Source organism: Macaca mulatta, chromosome 1, assembly GCF_049350105.2.
Source record: "Macaca mulatta isolate MMU2019108-1 chromosome 1, T2T-MMU8v2.0, whole genome shotgun sequence".
Taxonomy (NCBI): domain Eukaryota; kingdom Metazoa; phylum Chordata; class Mammalia; order Primates; family Cercopithecidae; genus Macaca; species Macaca mulatta.
In genome coordinates this window covers 113,344,047-113,363,118 of record NC_133406.1, presented here as the reverse complement: position 1 = coordinate 113,363,118, position 19,072 = coordinate 113,344,047, and the positions used below count along the sequence as shown (strand labels likewise).

General features: G+C 54.2%; 1 protein-coding gene across 6 annotated transcripts; it reads left to right on the top strand.

Moving 5' to 3' along the window:
• The first annotated feature begins 487 nt into the window (after positions 1–487).
• NPR1 (natriuretic peptide receptor 1) lies at positions 488–17,065 on the top strand. 6 transcript variants are annotated; one of them, XM_077945580.1, is made up of 24 exons: positions 488–827; positions 930–985; positions 1,534–2,348; positions 3,034–3,233; positions 3,713–3,826; positions 4,233–4,368; positions 5,035–5,126; positions 5,909–6,044; positions 6,273–6,357; positions 7,503–7,623; positions 8,644–8,718; positions 8,961–9,038; positions 9,483–9,587; positions 9,852–9,923; positions 10,036–10,192; positions 10,469–10,624; positions 10,891–11,059; positions 11,793–11,939; positions 12,028–12,151; positions 12,306–12,374; positions 12,660–12,834; positions 13,091–13,189; positions 16,177–16,268; positions 16,425–17,065. In XM_077945580.1, the coding sequence occupies exons 3-24, from the start codon at positions 1,628–1,630 to the stop codon at positions 16,485–16,487; spliced, it is 3,186 nt and encodes a 1,061-aa protein (XP_077801706.1). In that variant the 5' UTR covers positions 488–827; positions 930–985; positions 1,534–1,627; the 3' UTR covers positions 16,488–17,065. The 6 variants fall into 6 exon arrangements, with proteins under 6 accessions (XP_077801706.1, XP_077801703.1, XP_077801708.1 ...); XM_077945577.1 differs by having other exon boundaries at positions 617–985; XM_077945582.1 differs by lacking the exon at positions 8,961–9,038 and having other exon boundaries at positions 734–985.
• Positions 17,066–19,072: the final 2,007 nt, after the last annotated feature.

The window sequence follows — 19,072 nt, the reverse complement described above, 5'->3', positions numbered from 1 at the left end:
ATCCTTCTGTCCTCTTGAATTATTTCTCTTTGGAGATTTTCTGGCCCCAATCCAAGCAGAATGAATAGCCCTCACTGAGTCCTTTAGCAGTTTATCCATGTCTCCCGTGTAGTGCTTAATGCATGTTGCATTACGGTTATTCGTCCCAAATAGAGTTCCTCAAAGGCACGGACTATATATATTCATCTTTAAGCCCTCGGCACCTAGTGCGTGCTTGACGCACCAAGGGTTCTCTGGAAATATTTGCTGACCTCAAGTTTGGTGATCTTACATGTCCTGCTTAGGCGCAGCGTTGGAGAGGTTGGCGCTGCAATGCCGTCAATGACCCCTGATAACCATTAGAGGGCACACTGATTCCACAGCAGTCTGCACCGGGGGCCCAGCTGTCAAGTGCTCCAAAACCCACTCCCGCAACTTAACGCCTTCAATGGTCATTTCCAACAACATCTTCCATAGCCTTCATTTTAACAACCCTCAACACAAAACAGTCATTTTCTTGGGGCGGCCCTGAGGTGTGAACTTCTTCCCTCCCAGCCACCTACCCACTCTCCCCATCTTCCTACAATTTGGGCGCTAAAGATTTAATTCCGCCCTGACACCAGATTATTTTTCACAGCTAATCTGCACAATCTGGAAGGTGGCACGGAGGGAAAGAGAGGGGGATCATAGAAGGACTGGGTAACAAGCACTCTGGGCTCGCCTTCAACTTTAACAGACTTTCCAGAAACCCGTCACCCCACTCCCAAACACACACATCCACGCACTCACACAGTTTCCTGCCAGGATCCCAAACCAGCACACCTTTCACTCTTCCCCCATAAGACCAGGTAGGGGGCGAGGGAAAAGGTGGGGTGAGGGAAAAGGTGGGGTGAGGGAAAAGGTGGGGCGCAAGCGGGCCCCGGTTGCTTCCACACACACCCTCCGTTCAGCCCTCCTTTCCATTCCGGCGACGGCGCGCCTTCAGAAGGTCCTGTCCTCCAAGGAGGTAGGCGTGGGGCGGCCGAGACCCGGGAAGATGGTCCACCGGGAAGCGCGCGGGCTGTGCGGCGGGGAGGAAGGAGTTAAAGATCCAGGATTGGCTCTTCAGTCACTGAGTCTGGGAGGGGAAGCGGCTGGGAGGGAGGGTTCGGAGCTTGGCTCGGGTCCTCCACGGTTCCCTCCGGATAGCTGGAGACTTGGGCCGGCCGGACGCCCCTTCTGGCACACTCCCTGGGGCAGGCGCACACGCACGCTACAAACACACACTCCTCTTTCCTCCCTTGCGCGCCCTCTCCCATCCTTCTTCACGAAGCGCTCGCTCGCACCCTTTCTCTCTCTCTCTCACTCTCTCTCTCTAACACGCACGCACACGCCCAGTTGTTCACACTCGGGTCCTCTCCGGTCCGACGTTCTCCTGGCACCCACCTGCTCTGCGGCGCCCTGCGCGCCTCCCTCCGTCGCGCCCCTTGCGCTCTCGGCCCAGACCGTCGCAGCTACAGGGGGCCTCGAGCCCCGGGGTGAGCGCCCCCTTCCCGCTCCTGCTCCTTCCCATAGGGACGCGCCTGATGCCTGGGACCGGCCGCTGAGCCGGTGGGGACCGAGAAGGCCATGGTGGGAGCGCTCGCCCGCTGCGGTGCCCGCTGAGACCATGCCGGGGCCCCGGCGCCCCGCCGGCTCCCGCCTGCGCCTGCTCCTGCTCCTGCTGCTGCCGCCGCTGCTGCTGCTGCTCCGGGGCAGCCACGCGGGCAACCTGACGGTAGCCGTGGTACTGCCGCTGGCCAATACCTCGTACCCATGGTCGTGGGCGCGCGTGGGACCCGCCGTGGAGCTGGCCCTGGCCCGGGTGAAGGCGCGCCCCGACTTGCTGCCGGGCTGGACGGTCCGCACGGTGCTGGGTAGCAGCGAGAACGCGCTGGGCGTCTGCTCCGACACCGCAGCGCCCCTGGCCGCGGTGGACCTCAAGTGGGAGCACAACCCCGCCGCGTTCCTGGGCCCGGGCTGCGTGTACGCCGCCGCCCCGGTGGGGCGCTTCACCGCGCACTGGCGGGTCCCGCTGCTGACTGCCGGCGCCCCGGCGCTGGGCTTCGGTGTCAAGGACGAGTATGCGCTGACCACCCGCGCGGGGCCCAGCTACGCCAAGCTGGGGGACTTCGTGGCGGCGCTGCACCGACGGCTGGGCTGGGAGCGCCAAGCGCTCATGCTCTACGCTTACCGGCCGGGTGACGAAGAACACTGCTTCTTCCTCGTGGAGGGGCTGTTCATGCGGGTCCGCGACCGCCTCAATATTACGGTGGACCACCTAGAGTTCGCCGAGGACGACCTCAGCCACTACACCAGGCTGCTGCGGACCATGCCGCGCAAAGGCCGAGGTGAGACGCTGGCACACCCCGTCCCGCAGCTTAGCTGCAGGGCTTCCCCTCTGACCGGCCGGAGGCATCGGGACTTCCTCTCTTGTCTGGGGGTACTCTTCTTTCTCCTCGCCGTTCTTCATTCCACTCTCAGCTCCACGGTCCTTTGTACAGCTGAGTTTCTATTTCCCTCTCTTCTTCCGCCACCCTCACCACATCTCTATCCTCTCACCTCGCCGACCCCCACTCACTCCCTCCCACCCTAGTACAGCTCGGTTCCGGTCCCTTTTTTCCTCCTGCATTTTCTCTCTTCCCTATAGCCTTCTCCCCTCTTTCATCCTCTCCTCCCATTGCTCCTTATCCCCTCTCTTCTCCCCCTCCCTCACTCTTCTCGCCCTCCTGGCCCCACCCTTCTCCACCTTCAGCTCCACTATCCCGCTCTCCCTACCTGTTCCTTCCTCGCTTCCGCCCCCTCCTCCCCTCTTTCCTCCCCGCCCCCCCCGCCCCCCACGCCCCGCCTCTCCTTCCACCCTTCGTCTATCTCCTGCTGTGGCCTAGGCTGAGCCGGGAGTTACCGCTTAACTCTCACCGGGTCTCTCCTGCCCCCTATCTCTAAACTTCCTACCCTGGATGCCCCAGCTTTCCTACTCCTGTCTCTCCCGCAGTACCTAGGCTTCTCCCTCTGACTCCCCGTCTTTTTCTCCAGTTATCTACATCTGCAGCTCCCCTGACGCCTTCAGAACCCTGATGCTCCTGGCCCTGGAAGCTGGCTTGTGTGGGGAGGACTACGTTTTCTTCCACCTGGATATCTTTGGGCAAAGCCTGCAAGGTGGACAGGGCCCTGCTCCCCGCAGGCCCTGGGAGAGAGGGGATGGACAGGATGTCAGTGCCCGCCAGGCCTTTCAAGTGAGTACCTAGGTTTGAAGCCCAGGCTGTCTCAGCTTGTGGCACATAATTTCTGGGCACTGTGTCCCTCAGCGTCTGAAAGAATTCCAGAAAAGAAGTTTTTGTCTGTTTGTTTCTTTATGCACTCCTGGTAACTCACAGAACAGAAGAGGTTGGTGATGCTCACTGGGAATTAAGCAATGAAGGGCAGGGGACTGCACAGGGGCGCTTTGGCACCAGCAGGCTAAAAATATAAGAACATGGCTTGAGGCGGGAGGAGGATAAAGTCCCACAGCTTGGACAGGACTTGGAGAAGCCATCCCATTGGATCCTCTGCTTTGGAGTGGGCATCACTTCATGCAGGGCATAGGGTCCAGTTTGACCTTGAGCTAAGCAGAGATGCAGCTCTGGGAGGTGGGCTCCCGACTGTTGGGGCCCCACAGTACTGAGGGGATAGAGTCAGCTCCCAACTCTCTGCCCTCCACTGACACCTTCCTCAGGCTGCCAAAATCATTACATATAAAGAGCCAGATAATCCCGAGTACTTGGAATTCCTGAAGCAGCTAAAACACCTGGCTCGTGAGCAGTTCAACTTCACCATGGAGGATGGCCTGGTAAGAAGGGGTCCCGGGACCCTCCAGCGTGGACCTCCAGCCCCCACTCCATGACCCTCTGCCAGCCTCCATCCTTCCCTATTCCCAGTTCTCCCCTTCCCTCCCTTCCCATTGTTCCATGTCTCTCGAGATGATGGAGGAGGACACTGGCAAGTTCAGCCTCTGAAACTCAGGTCATCATCAGTAATATGGAGACGATACATCATGCCCTGTCTACCTAGCAGGATTCAGGACGTGATGCTAATCCAAAGACATCATTTAAATAGTAAAATCTCCCTGTGATGTAGCGGTGTTATTTTCTCCCATCCTCTTCCAAAATCCCAGTGCCTCTCGTTCCCTTCCCCACAGCTCCCACCTCCATACCCTTCATACACCCACCCCAGCCAACCTCTGTTTGCCCCTACAGGTGAACACCATCCCAGCATCCTTCCACGATGGGCTCCTGCTCTATATCCAGGCAGTGACGGAGACTCTGGCACATGGGGGAACTGTTACTGATGGGGAGAACATCACTCAGCGGATGTGGAACCGAAGCTTTCAAGGTCAGGGCCTGGAGGTGGTTGGAATGGGCTGCCTTGGGGGATGAATCCCAGGTGCCCAGTGTAAAGCCATGAGAAGCCTATTGCCCTGCAGCACAGTTACCTATGCACACCAGCCTTTTCCTCCACAGCTTTTATTCAGGCCCATCCCTCAGAAGTCCTACTAAGTGTCCAATCTCAATCATCCCTGCTGGGCACTGAATTCTTTTACTTTTTTTTTTTTTTTTTTTTTTTTTGAGATGGAGTCTTACTCTGTCCCCAAGACTGGAGGGCAGTGGTGCGATCTCAGCTCGCTTCAACCTCCACCTCCCAGGTTCAAGCGATTCTCCTGCCTCAGCCTCTTGAGTAGCTGGGATTACAGGTGCCCTCCCCCAATGCCTGTCTAATTTTTTTTTTCTTTTTTCTTTTTTTAGTAGAGACAGGGTTTCACCACGTTGGTCAGGCTGGTCTTGAGCCCCTGACCTCAGGTGATCTGCCCACCTCAGCCTCCCAAAGTGCTGGGATTACAAGTGTGAGCCACAGTGCCCAGCCCTTTTACCATTTACTATCATTCTGTATACATATATGTTTGGAAGGCAAGACAAAAAAGATTAGAGGATGAAGAGATGAAGTGGGGCACCCCTGAACTTCCATTCTCTCAAACATAATCGTCTTCCCCCATGTCCTCAGGTGTGACAGGATACCTAAAAATTGATAGCAGTGGCGATCGGGAAACAGACTTCTCCCTCTGGGATATGGATCCCAAGACTGGTGCCTTCAGGGTAAGTTTGTGCACCCAGAAGTCAGTGCCAATTCCAAATGACATCTCACCCTCCCACTTCCCTCCCCACAGCCCTGCCAGGGCACCTGTTTATCCTGTAGCCATTCTACCGTGCCTGGACACTTACGAGAGCCCTGGATAAAACAGACCCAGCTCCAGTCTGGGGAAGCCACCAGAATGATAGGGACCCACAGGCATCACACTTGGGGAGCCCCATGCCTGAGGAAGGAGCACAACCCTGCCCTTGGGGAGCCCCGAAAGGAGGCAGCAGGACCACCTCCCAGCAGAGACAGGGTGGTGAAGGACGCACATTACATAACTCTGCAATTGAGTGGAGACAGGAAGGTGCTGAGGCCAATGGTGGCAAGGGACAGGTCATCCAGAGAAGGCCTCCTGGAAGAGGGGCACATGGACTGGGCCTGGGAATGTAGGCTGAGGTGGACACTACCTTCTGTTTTCTACCAAGAAAATAGGTAGAGAAAAATCAGTGCTTGGTTGGTGCTTCAACCAAGATTATAAACCCCCTGGGTGTAGACATCGGGTTCTAAATGGAGTTTTCTTTATAAATCCCTTGATAGTTTTCAGGTGTTTCCACTTGAATAATATGTGTGTGGTATGAGGTCCTGTATCCAGTTGCAGCAGGGGCTTGGTAAGCAGGTGACAACCCAGATACATATAGGCTCTGGAAGCAGAGCTGGGGTAGGTGGGAGGTGAGACTGCTGCACTGCACAGCAGGCCTTCCCCACAGGCCCTGGCCTAGCCACCACTCCTGCTCTCCCTTAGGTTGTACTGAACTACAATGGGACTTCCCAAGAGCTGGTGGCTGTGTCAGGGCGCAAACTGAACTGGCCCCTGGGGTACCCTCCTCCTGACATCCCCAAATGTGGCTTTGACAACGAAGACCCAGCATGCAACCAAGGTGACTGCCCCTTGCCTTCCAGGCCTCCATCCTGGAGATGCTGCATCCTTCCCCTAAGCACAGTTGAGTAGGTGCTCCTGTCCCACGCTGAGAGCTTCCTGGAGAATGATTCCTGCCTTTTTCTCCCCTTCATCCATCATCCCAGTTCACTGATGGACTATTAGAAAGTTCTTCCTCCTGCTGTCTAACCCAAATCTCTCTTGCTGCAATATGGACTCTCTCCTGCAGATCACCTTTCTACCCTGGAGGTGCTGGCTTTGGTGGGCAGCCTCTCCCTGCTCAGCATTCTGATTGTCTCCTTCTTCATATACAGGTGAGCTGTGATGTGGGGGGCTGAGTGAGGCTGGAGGACCCGGAGAACCAATAGCAGAGGAGGTGGTGGGGACCCAGAGGGAAGGGGGCAGGGGTGAACGGACAGCAGGGGAAAACTAAGGGAGATGAGGAAGAAAGGAGGCTTAAAAGCCAGAGGAGAGAGAAAGAGAAGGGAATGGCAGGCGAGAGGAGGAGACAAGGATAGGAATGGCCAAGGAGAGTCAGAGAGATCCAAGAAGCAGAGAAGTTGATGCGTGACATCATAGGGGCGTAGACTGGTTTCCCTTGCTACTCTTGCAGGCCAGATGGGAAGCAATGTTCTGAACCTTGGGATCATGCCCATGTTAGTTGAGAAGGGTGGTGAGCCCTGGTGTGTGCCAGGTGCCCAACCTAGAGTGGAGGGGGAGCTAAATGAGCCCTGTTCCTGCCGTTCAGTGGAGGCTAAAATGAAGTACAGGAGGAGTTAATGATATACGAAAGCAAAGAAGGAGGGGAGAAAATCACTGCTGGTTGAACATAAAATATATGCCAAGCACTTCCACGTATACTATTTCTTTTTTCTTTTTCTTTTTCTTTTTTTTTTTTTTTTTGAGATGGAGTCTCGCTCTGTCGCCAGACTGGAGTGCAGTGGCATGATCTCGACTCACTGCAACCTCCGCCTCCCAGGTTCAAGCGATTCTCCTGCCTCAGCCTCCCATGTAGCTGGGACTGCAGGTGCATGCCACCACGCTCAGCTAATTTTTGTATTTTTAGTAGAGACAGAGTTTCACCATGTTGGCCAGGATAGTTTCGATCTCTTGACCTCATGATCTGCCCGCCTCGGCCTCCCAAAGTGTTGGGATTACAGGCATGAGCCACCGCACCTGGCCTCACACACACTTTCTTTTCATTCTTATAATAGTTAAGAATGAAATAGATATTGAGGCCTCATTCCCAAATAAGGACATTGAGGTGATTCCCCCAAGGTCCCCAGTGAGGCAGAATTTCCCCCAGCCATCCTGATTCTCGGTCCAGAGTACATAATTCCCCCTCCATCTCTGACCACGCATCATGGTGTGGTCCCACGGCTCTGAGGAGGGGCTGCTGAGCACCCTGCCCTGGGTCAGGGGCTCAGCCACGGGCTCAGATACAACCTTCGTACCCCAGGAAGATGCAGCTGGAGAAGGAACTGGCCTCGGAGCTGTGGCGGGTGCGCTGGGAGGACGTTGAGCCCAGTAGCCTTGAGAGGCACCTGCGGAGTGCAGGCAGCCGGCTGACCCTGAGCGGGGTAAGAACGCTAGTGTTTGTGTTGGGGGGCAATAAAGGAGAGCTAGGTACAAGGGGCAGTGCCTGAGGGGTAGGGAAGGGAGCAGGATTCTAGTCCCAGCTCTGCTTTCACTTGCTGTGTGACCTTGAGCGACTCATAGTCCCTCTCCGAGACTGTTTCAGATGATGATTACAGCTGCAGAGCCTCCCTCACAGGGCTCTTTTAAAGGTCAGAGGAGACAGTACCTGTGAAAACACATTTAAAAAAAAAAAAAAGCGGCCGGGCGCGGTGGCTCAAGCCTGTAATCCCAGCACTTTGGGAGGCCGAGACGGGTGGATCACGAGGTCAGGAGATCAAGACCATCCTGGCTAACATGGTGAAACCCCGTCTCTACTAAAAAAATACAAAAAACTAGCCTGGCGAGGTGGCGGGCGCCTGTAGTCCCAGCTACTTGGGAGACTGAGGCTGGAGAATGGCATGAACCCGGGAGGCGGAGCTTGCAGTGAGCTGAAATCCGGCCACTGCACTCCAGCCCAGGCAGCAGAGTGAGACTCCGTCTCAAAAAAAAAAAAAAAAAAAAAAGGAAATGAGGAGATTTTATGATGTGGAACATAAAGCAGGGCGGGCCAGGCACGGTGGCTTACATCTGTAATCCCAGCACATTGGGAGACCGAGGCAGGAGGATTGCTTGTGCCTGGGAGTTCAAGACCAGCCTGGGCAACATAGCAAGACATCATCTCTACAAATAATACAAAGATTAGCCAGGCATGGTGGCACATGCCTGTAGTCCCAGCTACTCTGTAGGCTGAGGTGAAAGGATCATCTGAGTCCAAGAGTCTGAGGCGGCAGTGAGCTAGGATAGCGCTGCTGCACTTCAGCCTGGACGACACAGCGATACTACATCTCAAAAAAAAACCCAACATCAAAAAGAGCACAAAGATAAGGCAGGATAAGGCAGGGTAATAAAGACCAGAGCACAAGCAATCAGGATGCAGACTGGGCCCACCAGTTGACCATTCCTCCTGCTCTCCCTCCTTTCAGAGAGGCTCCAATTATGGCTCCCTGCTAACCACAGAGGGCCAGTTCCAAGTCTTTGCCAAGACAGCATATTATAAGGTGGGCCTGGGGAAAGATCACTGGGCCTTGGGACTGGGGCAGGAGTGTACTCTGATGGAGGACTGGTGGGGGGTTCTGAGGGAAGGAGTAAGCTGGTGGGGAGCAGCAGATGGAGGCCCTGGGGGTGGGCTATTGGGAACAAGTGAGGGTCCTGAGGGCAGGGATGGGCTGTCGGGAGCAGCTGGAATTCCCAGGACATGGGACCATGCTCTTCACAGTGACAGTCTCCATTCCATGCCCAGGGCAACCTCGTGGCTGTGAAACGTGTGAACCGTAAACGCATTGAGCTGACACGAAAAGTCCTGTTTGAACTGAAGCATGTAATGTGGGGAGTGAGGCAGTGGCATGGAGAAGGGGCCCATGGGGACACAAGGGAGACTGGCCAACAGAACTAGTTATGGAGGGACCTCAGGGTACCCCAAGAAAGAGGCAGGGACTGGAGCCCTGGGATGGACCTTCATTTTGTGGGTGGGATGGGGGGATCCTAAGCTTGGAGAAGAGACCACTGGAGATAACCTGGAGGAATCTTGAGGGGCCATATGTGATGTCCCTGGGGGAGAGAGAGCTTAGGAGGCAGAGGGAGTAGGAGCAGATTCTGGGGAGGGTGGGCTAAAGGACATGGGTGGGAATCACCAGGGAAGATCCTAGTGATGGTTGCAGAAAATGAGTAAGGAGTTAAGAAGAGTGAGGGTCCCTGAGGCTAATGAGCAGCTTGGTGACGAGTGAGGTCTCTGTCAAGCTCTGGATGCTGGTCCCACTTGCAGATGCGGGATGTGCAGAATGAACACCTGACCAGGTTTGTGGGAGCCTGCACCGACCCCCCCAATATCTGCATCCTCACAGAGTACTGTCCCCGTGGGAGCCTGCAGGTGAGGGGGACAAGGGGTGTCAAGAAACCTGGATTCTAGCCCTGGCTCTGCCCCTGACTGGCCATAAGACCCCAGGCATGCCTCACCCGCTTTCTGACCTTTCTGGCTCCATGTGTAAAATGGGAGTTGGGGGAGGGCAGTGGCACTAGAGCCAATCCAAAGTTTTGTCCTGTTCTACCAGTTCTCATCAGTAGGACCCTGCACCCTCCTCCAACTCCCAGGGGGGTCTGCAGGGGATTGGTCTGACTCTTACTGCCCCAGTAGGACATTCTGGAGAATGAGAGCATCACCCTGGACTGGATGTTCCGGTACTCGCTCACCAATGACATCGTCAAGGTATGCCCCTAAGCACCTACTGGATGTGTAGGGGAGGGGCCAGGCATGCTTCTCCTGGCCACGGGTGTAGGTCCCACTCATGGCCAAGACCTCTGCCCACTCACGTTTCCAGGGCATGCTGTTTCTACACAATGGGGCTATCTGCTCCCATGGGAACCTCAAGTCATCCAACTGCGTGGTAGATGGGCGCTTTGTGCTCAAGATCACCGACTATGGGCTGGAGAGCTTCAGAGACCTGGACCCAGAGCAAGGACACACCCTTTATGCCAGTGAGCTTCGACTCTTGAACCCTAACACCTGCCCCCAGCACCACCCAGCAGGGAGACTGATGCAAGGCCTCTGATGGGCCTGGGCATGCTTGTCCTGACTCCAGCCTCAATTCATTCACCCATGAAAAGGAAAGCCAGACAAAGTGGTCTCTAAGGCCTCCTCTAGCTCTAACACTCTGTGATGCATCCAGATCAGTTTCGGCCACATCCTTGTTTCCCCCTCACCCCTTAGCTTTGGGCTCCCTCACTCGGTGACCACCGACCTCTGACCCACAGAAAAGCTGTGGACGGCCCCTGAGCTCCTGCGAATGGCTTCACCCCCTGTGCGGGGCTCCCAGGCTGGTGACATATACAGCTTTGGGATCATCCTTCAGGAGATTGCCCTGAGGAGTGGGGTCTTCCATGTGGAAGGTTTGGACCTCAGCCCCAAAGGTGAGAGGACCACGCCTTCCTTAAACCCAGCCACAGTCTCAAAGAACCCCAGCCCCAGGGAGAGGGTCCCCTGGCAGCACCACCACATCTTCCTTCTGGAATGGGGCTCAGTCACCACCCTTTGACCCATTGCTGCCAGTGACCAGTCCCCCGCCCCCATGCCTTGGTCTTGGACTTCCCCTGCCATCCCAGCTGGTTGTCCCAGTCTCTCACTAGGCCCTTGGCCTAGTGGCTCCACCCCTCAGCTCCCCTACCCCCCAATACAGAGATCATCGAGCGGGTGACTCGGGGTGAGCAGCCCCCCTTCCGGCCCTCCCTGGCCCTGCAGAGTCACCTGGAGGAGTTGGGACTGCTGATGCAGCGGTGCTGGGCTGAGGACCCACAGGAGAGGCCACCATTCCAGCAGATCCGCCTGACGTTGCGCAAGTTTAACAGGTCCCTGGTGTTTGTCATGGATCCCCCAGGTCCCTCCTCCACAGCCGCCATTTACCCAACGCTTCTGGCTCTGGCTTATCCCAGCAGTGGCAGAGGAAGACCACTCACCTCCTCCGTATACATGGTCTGCTCCAGACCACCACAGCCTCACGACCCTCTTCACAAATACAGCATGACTCAGCTGTCCCCCCAGTCCCCTGCCATTCATACCCCTTCCCTCCACCATTGACACCCCACACCCTTCCTGCCCACTCCCCTTGCTGGCCTCTAGACTTCTCAGCAGTGTGTAGAGTAGATGGGCCTCCTGCCTCCTGCCCTGTAGGCTCTTGGCCCTCCATGGGAGCTCCTGGCCCAGCCCTTGATTTCCGTTCCCCATTGTGCCCACCAGGCCCAGTTCCTCCAGACACACCCTTCTGTGGCCATCACTTTGTCCACAATTGACCCTTGTCATTCTCCACCTTCTCTACCTCCTTCTAACTCACTGGGTTCAACAAAGATGAACAAAATGTCCATATGTCTGAAGCTTCATACTTGACCTTGGGGTCTTAGAGAGGAATTGAACTTTCTTCCTTTTGTTTTCCCCTGCTCCCCAGTATCCTGCTATGCCCTCAACCCTGAGCCTCTCTAGAGACCCCACTGCAGCCTGAGCCAGGGGAGAGCCTAGGGGTGGGCGCTCCCGGGTAGGCTGTGCTGCTCCTCTCTCACCACCCCCACTGCCACCCTCTGCCCCCAGAGAGAACAGCAGCAACATCCTGGACAACTTGCTGTCCCGCATGGAGCAGTATGCAAACAATCTGGAGGAACTGGTGGAGGAGCGGACCCAGGCGTACCTGGAGGAGAAGCGCAAGGCTGAGGCCCTGCTCTACCAGATCCTGCCTCAGTGAGTGCCTGAGTCTGGGGACCCCCACACAAACAAAGCCCCTGTCCCGACACCCCATTCTGATCTTGCACCTGCCCTGACCCCTTAGCTCAGTGGCTGAGCAGCTGAAGCGTGGGGAGACAGTGCAGGCCGAAGCCTTTGACAGCGTTACCATCTACTTCAGTGACATTGTGGGTTTCACGGCGCTGTCGGCAGAGAGCACGCCCATGCAGGTAGGCTGGGGTTCAGCTGCAGGTGCCAGGTAAGCACGCTGGCCTGGTTCAGTGTCTGGATCCCACCAGACCTGCCTTCTGGTTCTGCTTTACCCACCTGACCCCAGGTGGGGTCCCCTACTTCCTGTCTCTCTTAGCTTCTCTTCCCTTCCAGGTGGTGACGCTGCTCAATGACCTGTACACTTGCTTTGATGCTGTCATAGATAACTTTGATGTGTACAAGGTGAGGGTGGGAGTGGGGATGGGAAGGGACAGACAGACATGGACAAGGTCAGAAAAAGATGAGGCGTAGGCAGAATGATGTGGAGTCTTAAGAGAGGAGACCAGGGGACACAGGCGGAGACAGTGACACAGGGAGACCCGGGAACAGGTAGAGAACCCATGTGGGATGGGGGATGAGCAAAGATAGATGAGGGTACAGAATGACAGATGCTGCACCCAGTGTGACGGTGTGGCTAGCCGCACAGTTGCAGCCCTCAAGTCCTTCACCCCCTTGCCACTCCCACAGGTGGAGACAATTGGCGATGCCTACATGGTGGTGTCGGGGCTCCCTGTGCGGAACGGGCGGCTGCACGCCTGCGAGGTAGCCCGCATGGCCCTGGCTCTGTTGGATGCTGTGCGCTCCTTCCGAATCCGCCACCGGCCGCAGGAGCAGCTGCGCTTGCGCATTGGCATCCACACAGGTAAAGCCACTGAAGGTGCAGGCGGGCATCCAGAGGCCAAGGCTTCACAAGGGAACTTGTCCCCTGGCCCAGCCCCTCACCCTTTCATCTCTCTCTCTATCTATCTCACACACACACACACACACACACACACACACACAGAGCTGGGACCTCAGATCCTGCCTCCTGCCTCTCCTGGATTGTCCACCTACCTCCCTTAACACCCCTCCCTCCCTCACTCGCTGGTGGGCTCTGCTCCTTCCCTTGCTCCTCCCAGGACCCGTGTGTGCTGGAGTGGTGGGACTGAAGATGCCCCGTTACTGTCTCTTTGGAGATACAGTCAACACAGCCTCAAGAATGGAGTCTAATGGGGAAGGTACAGTGCCCCCTTCTAGAGGGAATGGGGAGGGCAGGGTGGCCAAGGGAAATGCCACCCTGGGGCAGCCTGTGCCTGCACAGCCCGTTTCAGCTCCTAGCGCTTTAGCCTCCCAAGTTCCCCTTCTCATAATATAAATAGTTCAACCTGGGCTCATCACCTTGACTGTAATCAGAGACTCAGGTTCCTGCTGCCCCTCTTGTCAAACGATGTAAAAGTATTTCCAGACCAGTGTTGGAGAGTTCCCAGCAGGAATCCTATTTTAAGACCCTCTGTGGGCTGGGCGCGGTGACTCACACCTGTCATCCCAGCACTTTGGGAGGCCGAGGTGGGTGGATCACCTGAGGTCGGGGGTTCGAGACCAGCCTGACCAATATGATGAAATCCTGTCTCTACTAAAAATACAAAAAACTAGCCAGGCGTGCTGGCAGGCACCTGTAATCCCAGTTACTCGGGAAGCTGAGGCAGGAGAATTGCTTAAACCCGGGAGGCAGAGGTTGCGGTAAGCCAAGATGGCACCATGCACCCCAGCTTGGGCAACAAGAGTGAAACTGTCTGAGAAAAAACCCTCTGCTCCACCTTTGATGTGGTAAAGATGGCTTCAGAGCCAGCATACTTGGCTGTGAATCTCAGCTCCACAGCTGGCTGTGTGTCAGTTTGCTATACCTCTCTGAGCCATGGTTTTCCTCATCTGTAAAATGAGGGGAAAAAATCTACCTCACAGGGGTTATGTGAGAAATCCATAAAAAATGTCTACCACATAATTGTCATTTAACTTTTCCAAGCCTTAGCTGATTATCTGTAAAATGATGTCTATCTCAGGATTGCAAGAAGCCTAGCACAAACCCTGGTACCCAGTAGGCACCTAATAAATTCTTGCTCCCACCCGCCCCTTGCTCTTGCCTCCTGTTTATCTTCCGTCCTCCTACTGTATTCGACATAATTCAATGCAGTAAACATTTATTGAGTGACTACTGAATACCAGGCCCTTGGATAGTAACATGATCCAGACCCAGAGTTAGCTGAGAAATTCACGTGGACCCCATCTAAACCTTATGGTGAAAGAAAGGCTGCTTGGGAGCCAGTTCTGGGAGCCCAGAGGGATCTAGTTCGGCAGATATTCCCTGGGCACTGTTTTGGGAGCTGTCAGAGTAGAGCCCCTTGCTGAGGTCCAGTCCTCAAGGAGCACATTGCCAGAAATTGTTCAACATTCTGGGTGCCGGCGACGCTTGTAATCCCGGCACTTTGGGAGGCCAAGGCAGGCAGATCACTTGAGGCCAGGAATTGGAGACTAGCCTGGCCAACATGGTGAACCTCCTGTCTCTACTAAAAATACAAAACATTAGCCAGGCGTGGTGGCGTGTGCCTGTAATCCCAGCTACTCAGGAGGCTGAGACATGAGAATCACTTGAACCCGGGAGGTGGATGTTGCAGTGATTCGAGATTGCACCCCTGGGCAACAGAGAGAGACTGTCTCAAAAAAAAAAAAAAAAAGAAAGAAAGAAAAGAAAAGAAAAGAAAGAAACTGTTAAACACAACAAGGCCGCTGTGATTGATGCAAACCCCAGAAGTAAGGACGTGAGTTCAGACAGTGGTCAAAGAGAGGGTGTGGCAATATTGGGCCCCACTCCATCACTGACCTCCTCAGCCACTTGGGCAGATCACCCTGGACCTCAGGTCCTCGGCCACAAAATGAGGGTATAATTTATTAAATCGTGAAAGCAACAATTTACATAGTGCTTCCTAGGTAGCACATTCTGTTTGAATACTTTATGGATGTTGAATTTAATCGTCACAACAAGGTTTTGAGATAGGTACTGACACTATCAGCATTTTACAGATTAGGAAAAGGAGCAGAGAGAATTTATATTACATACCCAAGCAAGTATCCAAGCTGAGGTTCATACTGAGGCAGTGCAGGATCCAAATTGCCAGCTCCTAAGCACTATGCTGTGTTGAGCCCAGTGACATTCCAGAGTGCTGTTCAACAGGATGTTCTGCAGTCATGAAAATGCTCTGTATTCTGTGCTGTCCAATGCAGTAGCCTCTAGGCACATGTGGCTACTGATCACTGGAAATGTGACGGGTGCAAATGAGGCCCTGATTTTTTTTTTTTTTTTTTTTTTTGGAGACAGAGTCTCGCTCTGTTGCCCAGGCTGGATGGAGTGCAGTGGTGCAATCTCGGCTCACTGCAACCTCCACCTCCCAGGTTCCAGTGATTCTCCTGCCTCAGCCTCCTGAGTAGCTGGAATTACAGGTGTGAGCCACCACACTCAGCTAATTTTTTTTTTTTTTTTTTGAGATGGAGTCTCACTCTGTCGCCCAGGCTGGAGTGCAGTGGCCGGATCTCAGCTCACTGCAAGCTCCGCCTCCCGGGTTCACGCCATTCTCCTGCCTCAGCCTCCCAAGTAGCTGGGACTACAGGCGCCCACCACCTCGCCCGGCTAGTGTTTTGTATTTTTTAGTAGAGACGGGGTTCCGTGTTAGCCAGGATGGTCTCGATCTCCTGACCTCGTGATCCGCCCATCTCGGCCTCCCAAAGTGCTGGGATTACAGGCTTGAGCCACCGCGCCCGGCCTAATTTTTGTATTTTTAGTAGAGATGGGGTTTCGCCATATTGGCCAGGCTGGTCTTGAACTCCTGGCCTCAAGTGATCCTCCTGCCTCAGCCTCCCAAAGTGCTGGGATTACAGGTGTAAGCCACAGCACCCAGCCTGAATTTTTAACTGTATTTAGTTTAAATTAATTTAAGTTGAAACAGGCACACGTGATTAGTGGCTACTGTATTGGATTACACAGCTCCAGAGTTCTAAGTGAGAGGCTAATGTCACGCACTACATGCAGGGAGTGGGGCCGCTCTGAGCTAGAGAGGGAAAAGAGGGAGAGAGGGTACCTGTCCACCCCCACAGTCCCTGGTCTCTTTTGCCTCTACTTTCCTGCTCTCCTGTCTCACATCGGTCACCTTCCATTCTCCCCTGTCCTACCCAGCCCTGAAGATCCACTTGTCTTCTGAGACCAAGGCTGTCCTGGAGGAGTTTGGTGGTTTCGAGCTGGAGCTTCGAGGAGATGTAGAAATGAAGGTAGAGGGGGAAGCCTCTGTCCTCCCCACCTTTTGGGGTCCTAGAAGGAGTTACCCTTCTCAAGCAGCCAACACCACTCCCATCCCTAAGCCTCTCATCTGACTGGGGAAAGGGCATGTGCCACTCACCAGCCCATCCTCTTCTTTTTCCCTCCAGGGCAAAGGCAAGGTTCGGACCTACTGGCTCCTGGGGGAGCGGGGGAGTAGCACCCGAGGCTGACCTGCCTCCTCTCCTATCCCTCCACACCTCCCTACCCTGTGCCAGAAGCCACAGAGGTGCCAGGCCTCAGCCTCGCCCACAGCAGCCCCATCACCAAAGGATGGAAGTCGTTTGAATAGCTCAGGTGTGCTGACCCCAGTGAAGACACCAGATAGGACCTCTGAGAGGGGACTGGCATGGGGGGATCTCAGCGCTTACAGGCTGAGCCAAGCCCACGGCCATGCACAGGGACACACACACAGGCACATGCACCTGCTCTCCACCTGGACTCAGGCCGGGCTGGGCTGTGGATTCCTGCTCCCCTCCCCTCCCCATGCTCTCCTCCCTCAGCCTTGCTACCCTGTGACTTATTGGGAGGAGAAATAGTCACCTGAAGGGGAACAAGAAAAGAGACTAGGTGAAGTGAGGGCAGGGGAGCCCACATCTGGGCCTGGCCCACAATACCTGATTCCCCGACCCCCTCCACGCAGCCATAGACACAGTGCACAGGGGAGAAGAGGGGTGGCGCAGAAGGGTTGGGGGCCTGTATGCCTTGCTTCTACTGTGAGCAGAGACAATTAAAATCTTTATTCCAGTGACAGTGTCTCTTCTTGAGGGAGAGAGGGTTGCCAGAAAACAGTCAGTTCTCCACTCTCTACTTCAAATAAGACTCTCGCTTCTTGTTCTACAAGGGCCTAGAAGAAGAAGTAAAAAAAGACTCGATTCTTAAGCTGGGAATGCAGGCTCTGAGAGTAGTAACAGCCTATGAATTGCCCAGCAGTGCTGAAACTGGTTTAAGGACCCATTTACACCCTTAAGAATTATTATTATTGGCCGGGCACAGTGGCTCATGCCTGTAATCCCAGCACTTTGGGAGGCTGAGGCGGATGGACCACCTGAGATCAGGAGTTCAAAACCAGCCTGGCCAACATGGTGAAACCCCATCTGTACTAAAAATACAAAAATTAGCTGGGTGTGGTGGCATGTGCCTGTAATCCCAGCTACTCGGGAGGCTGAGGCAGGAGAATCTCTTGAACCCAGGAGGCAGAGGTTGAAGTGAGCTAAGATGGCACTACCGCACTCTAGCCTGGGCAAAAGAGGGAGACTCTGTCTCAAAAAAAAACAAAAAAAACACCAGGCACGGTGACTCACGCCTGTAATCTCAGTACTTTGGGAGGCTGAGGCGGGCAAATCACATGAGATCAGGAGTTTGAGACCAGTCTGACCAACATGGAGAAACCCAGTCTCTACTAAAAATACAAAATTAGTTGCCGGACGCAGTGGCTCACACCTGTAATCCCAGTACTTTGGGAGGCCGAGGCGGGTGGATCACGAGATCAGGAGTTCGAGACCATCCTGGCCAATATAAGGAAACCCTGTCTCTACTAAAAATAGAAAAATTAGCTGGATATGGTGGCCCGTGCCTGTAGTCTGAGCTACTCAGGAGGCTGAGGCAGGAGAATCGCTTGAACCTGGGAGGCAGAGGTTGTGGTAAGCCGAGATCGCGCCATTGCATTCCAGCCTGGGCAACAAGAACGAAACTCTGTCTCAAAAAAAAATAATAATAATACAATAATTAGCTGGGCATGGTGGTGGTCGCCTGTAATCCCAGCTACTCGGGAGGCTGAGGCAGGAGAATTGCTTGAACCCGAGAGGCAGAGGTTGCAGTGAGCCGAAATCGTGCCATTGCAGTCCAGTCTGGGCAAAATGAGTGAAACTCAACCTCAAAAAAAAAAAAAAAAAGTATTAAGGACCTAAAGAGCTTTTGTTTATGTGACTATCTATTGATATTTGCCATAGTAGATATTAAAACAAATCCTTATTTATTTTTTATTTATTTATTTTTGGTTTTTGAGATGGAGTCTTGCTCTGTCACCCAGGCTGGAGTGCAGTGGCGTGATCTTGGCTCACTGCAAGCTCTACCTCCCAGGTTCACGTCATTCTCCTGCCTCAGCCTCCCCAGCAGCTGGGACTACAGGTGCACGCCACCACGCCCAGCTAATTTTTTGTATTTTTAGTAGAGATGGGGTTTCACCGTGTTAGCCAGGATGGACTCGATCTCCTGACCTCATGATCCGCCTGCCTCGGCCTCCCAAAGTGCTGGGATTACAAGCGTGAGCCACTGCGCCCGGCCACAAATCCTTATTTATTAACTCATATAAGATAACAATAATAAACCCATTACATGTTAATAATTTTTGACTGCTTTATCAAGAACATTTTTATGTGAAACTAGCCTTTCCAATGTGCAGTGGTGAAGAATGCATGCAATACTAATTGGGTGCCACTGCCTTGATTTATGTAAAGCTACAGCAGTTTTGCCCCCATTGCTTTTGCACTTCCATGCAATGTGTCAACTCTGTCAAAAGGGCAAATAACGTATTAGAATTATTATGAAAATCGTTTGACCTCATCTATGCCCTGAAAAAATATTGGGGACTCCCAGGATTTGTGGACCACACCTTGAGAACTGTTATGTTACTCAATGGCTGGCATACAGTAGGAATCAGATAATTAATATGGACTGAATGGAGAGTCCTGGGAGCTGGGGAGGAAGTGGGAGTCGGGTGGGAACATATGGATGCCTTTCAACCCAGGTGAAATTT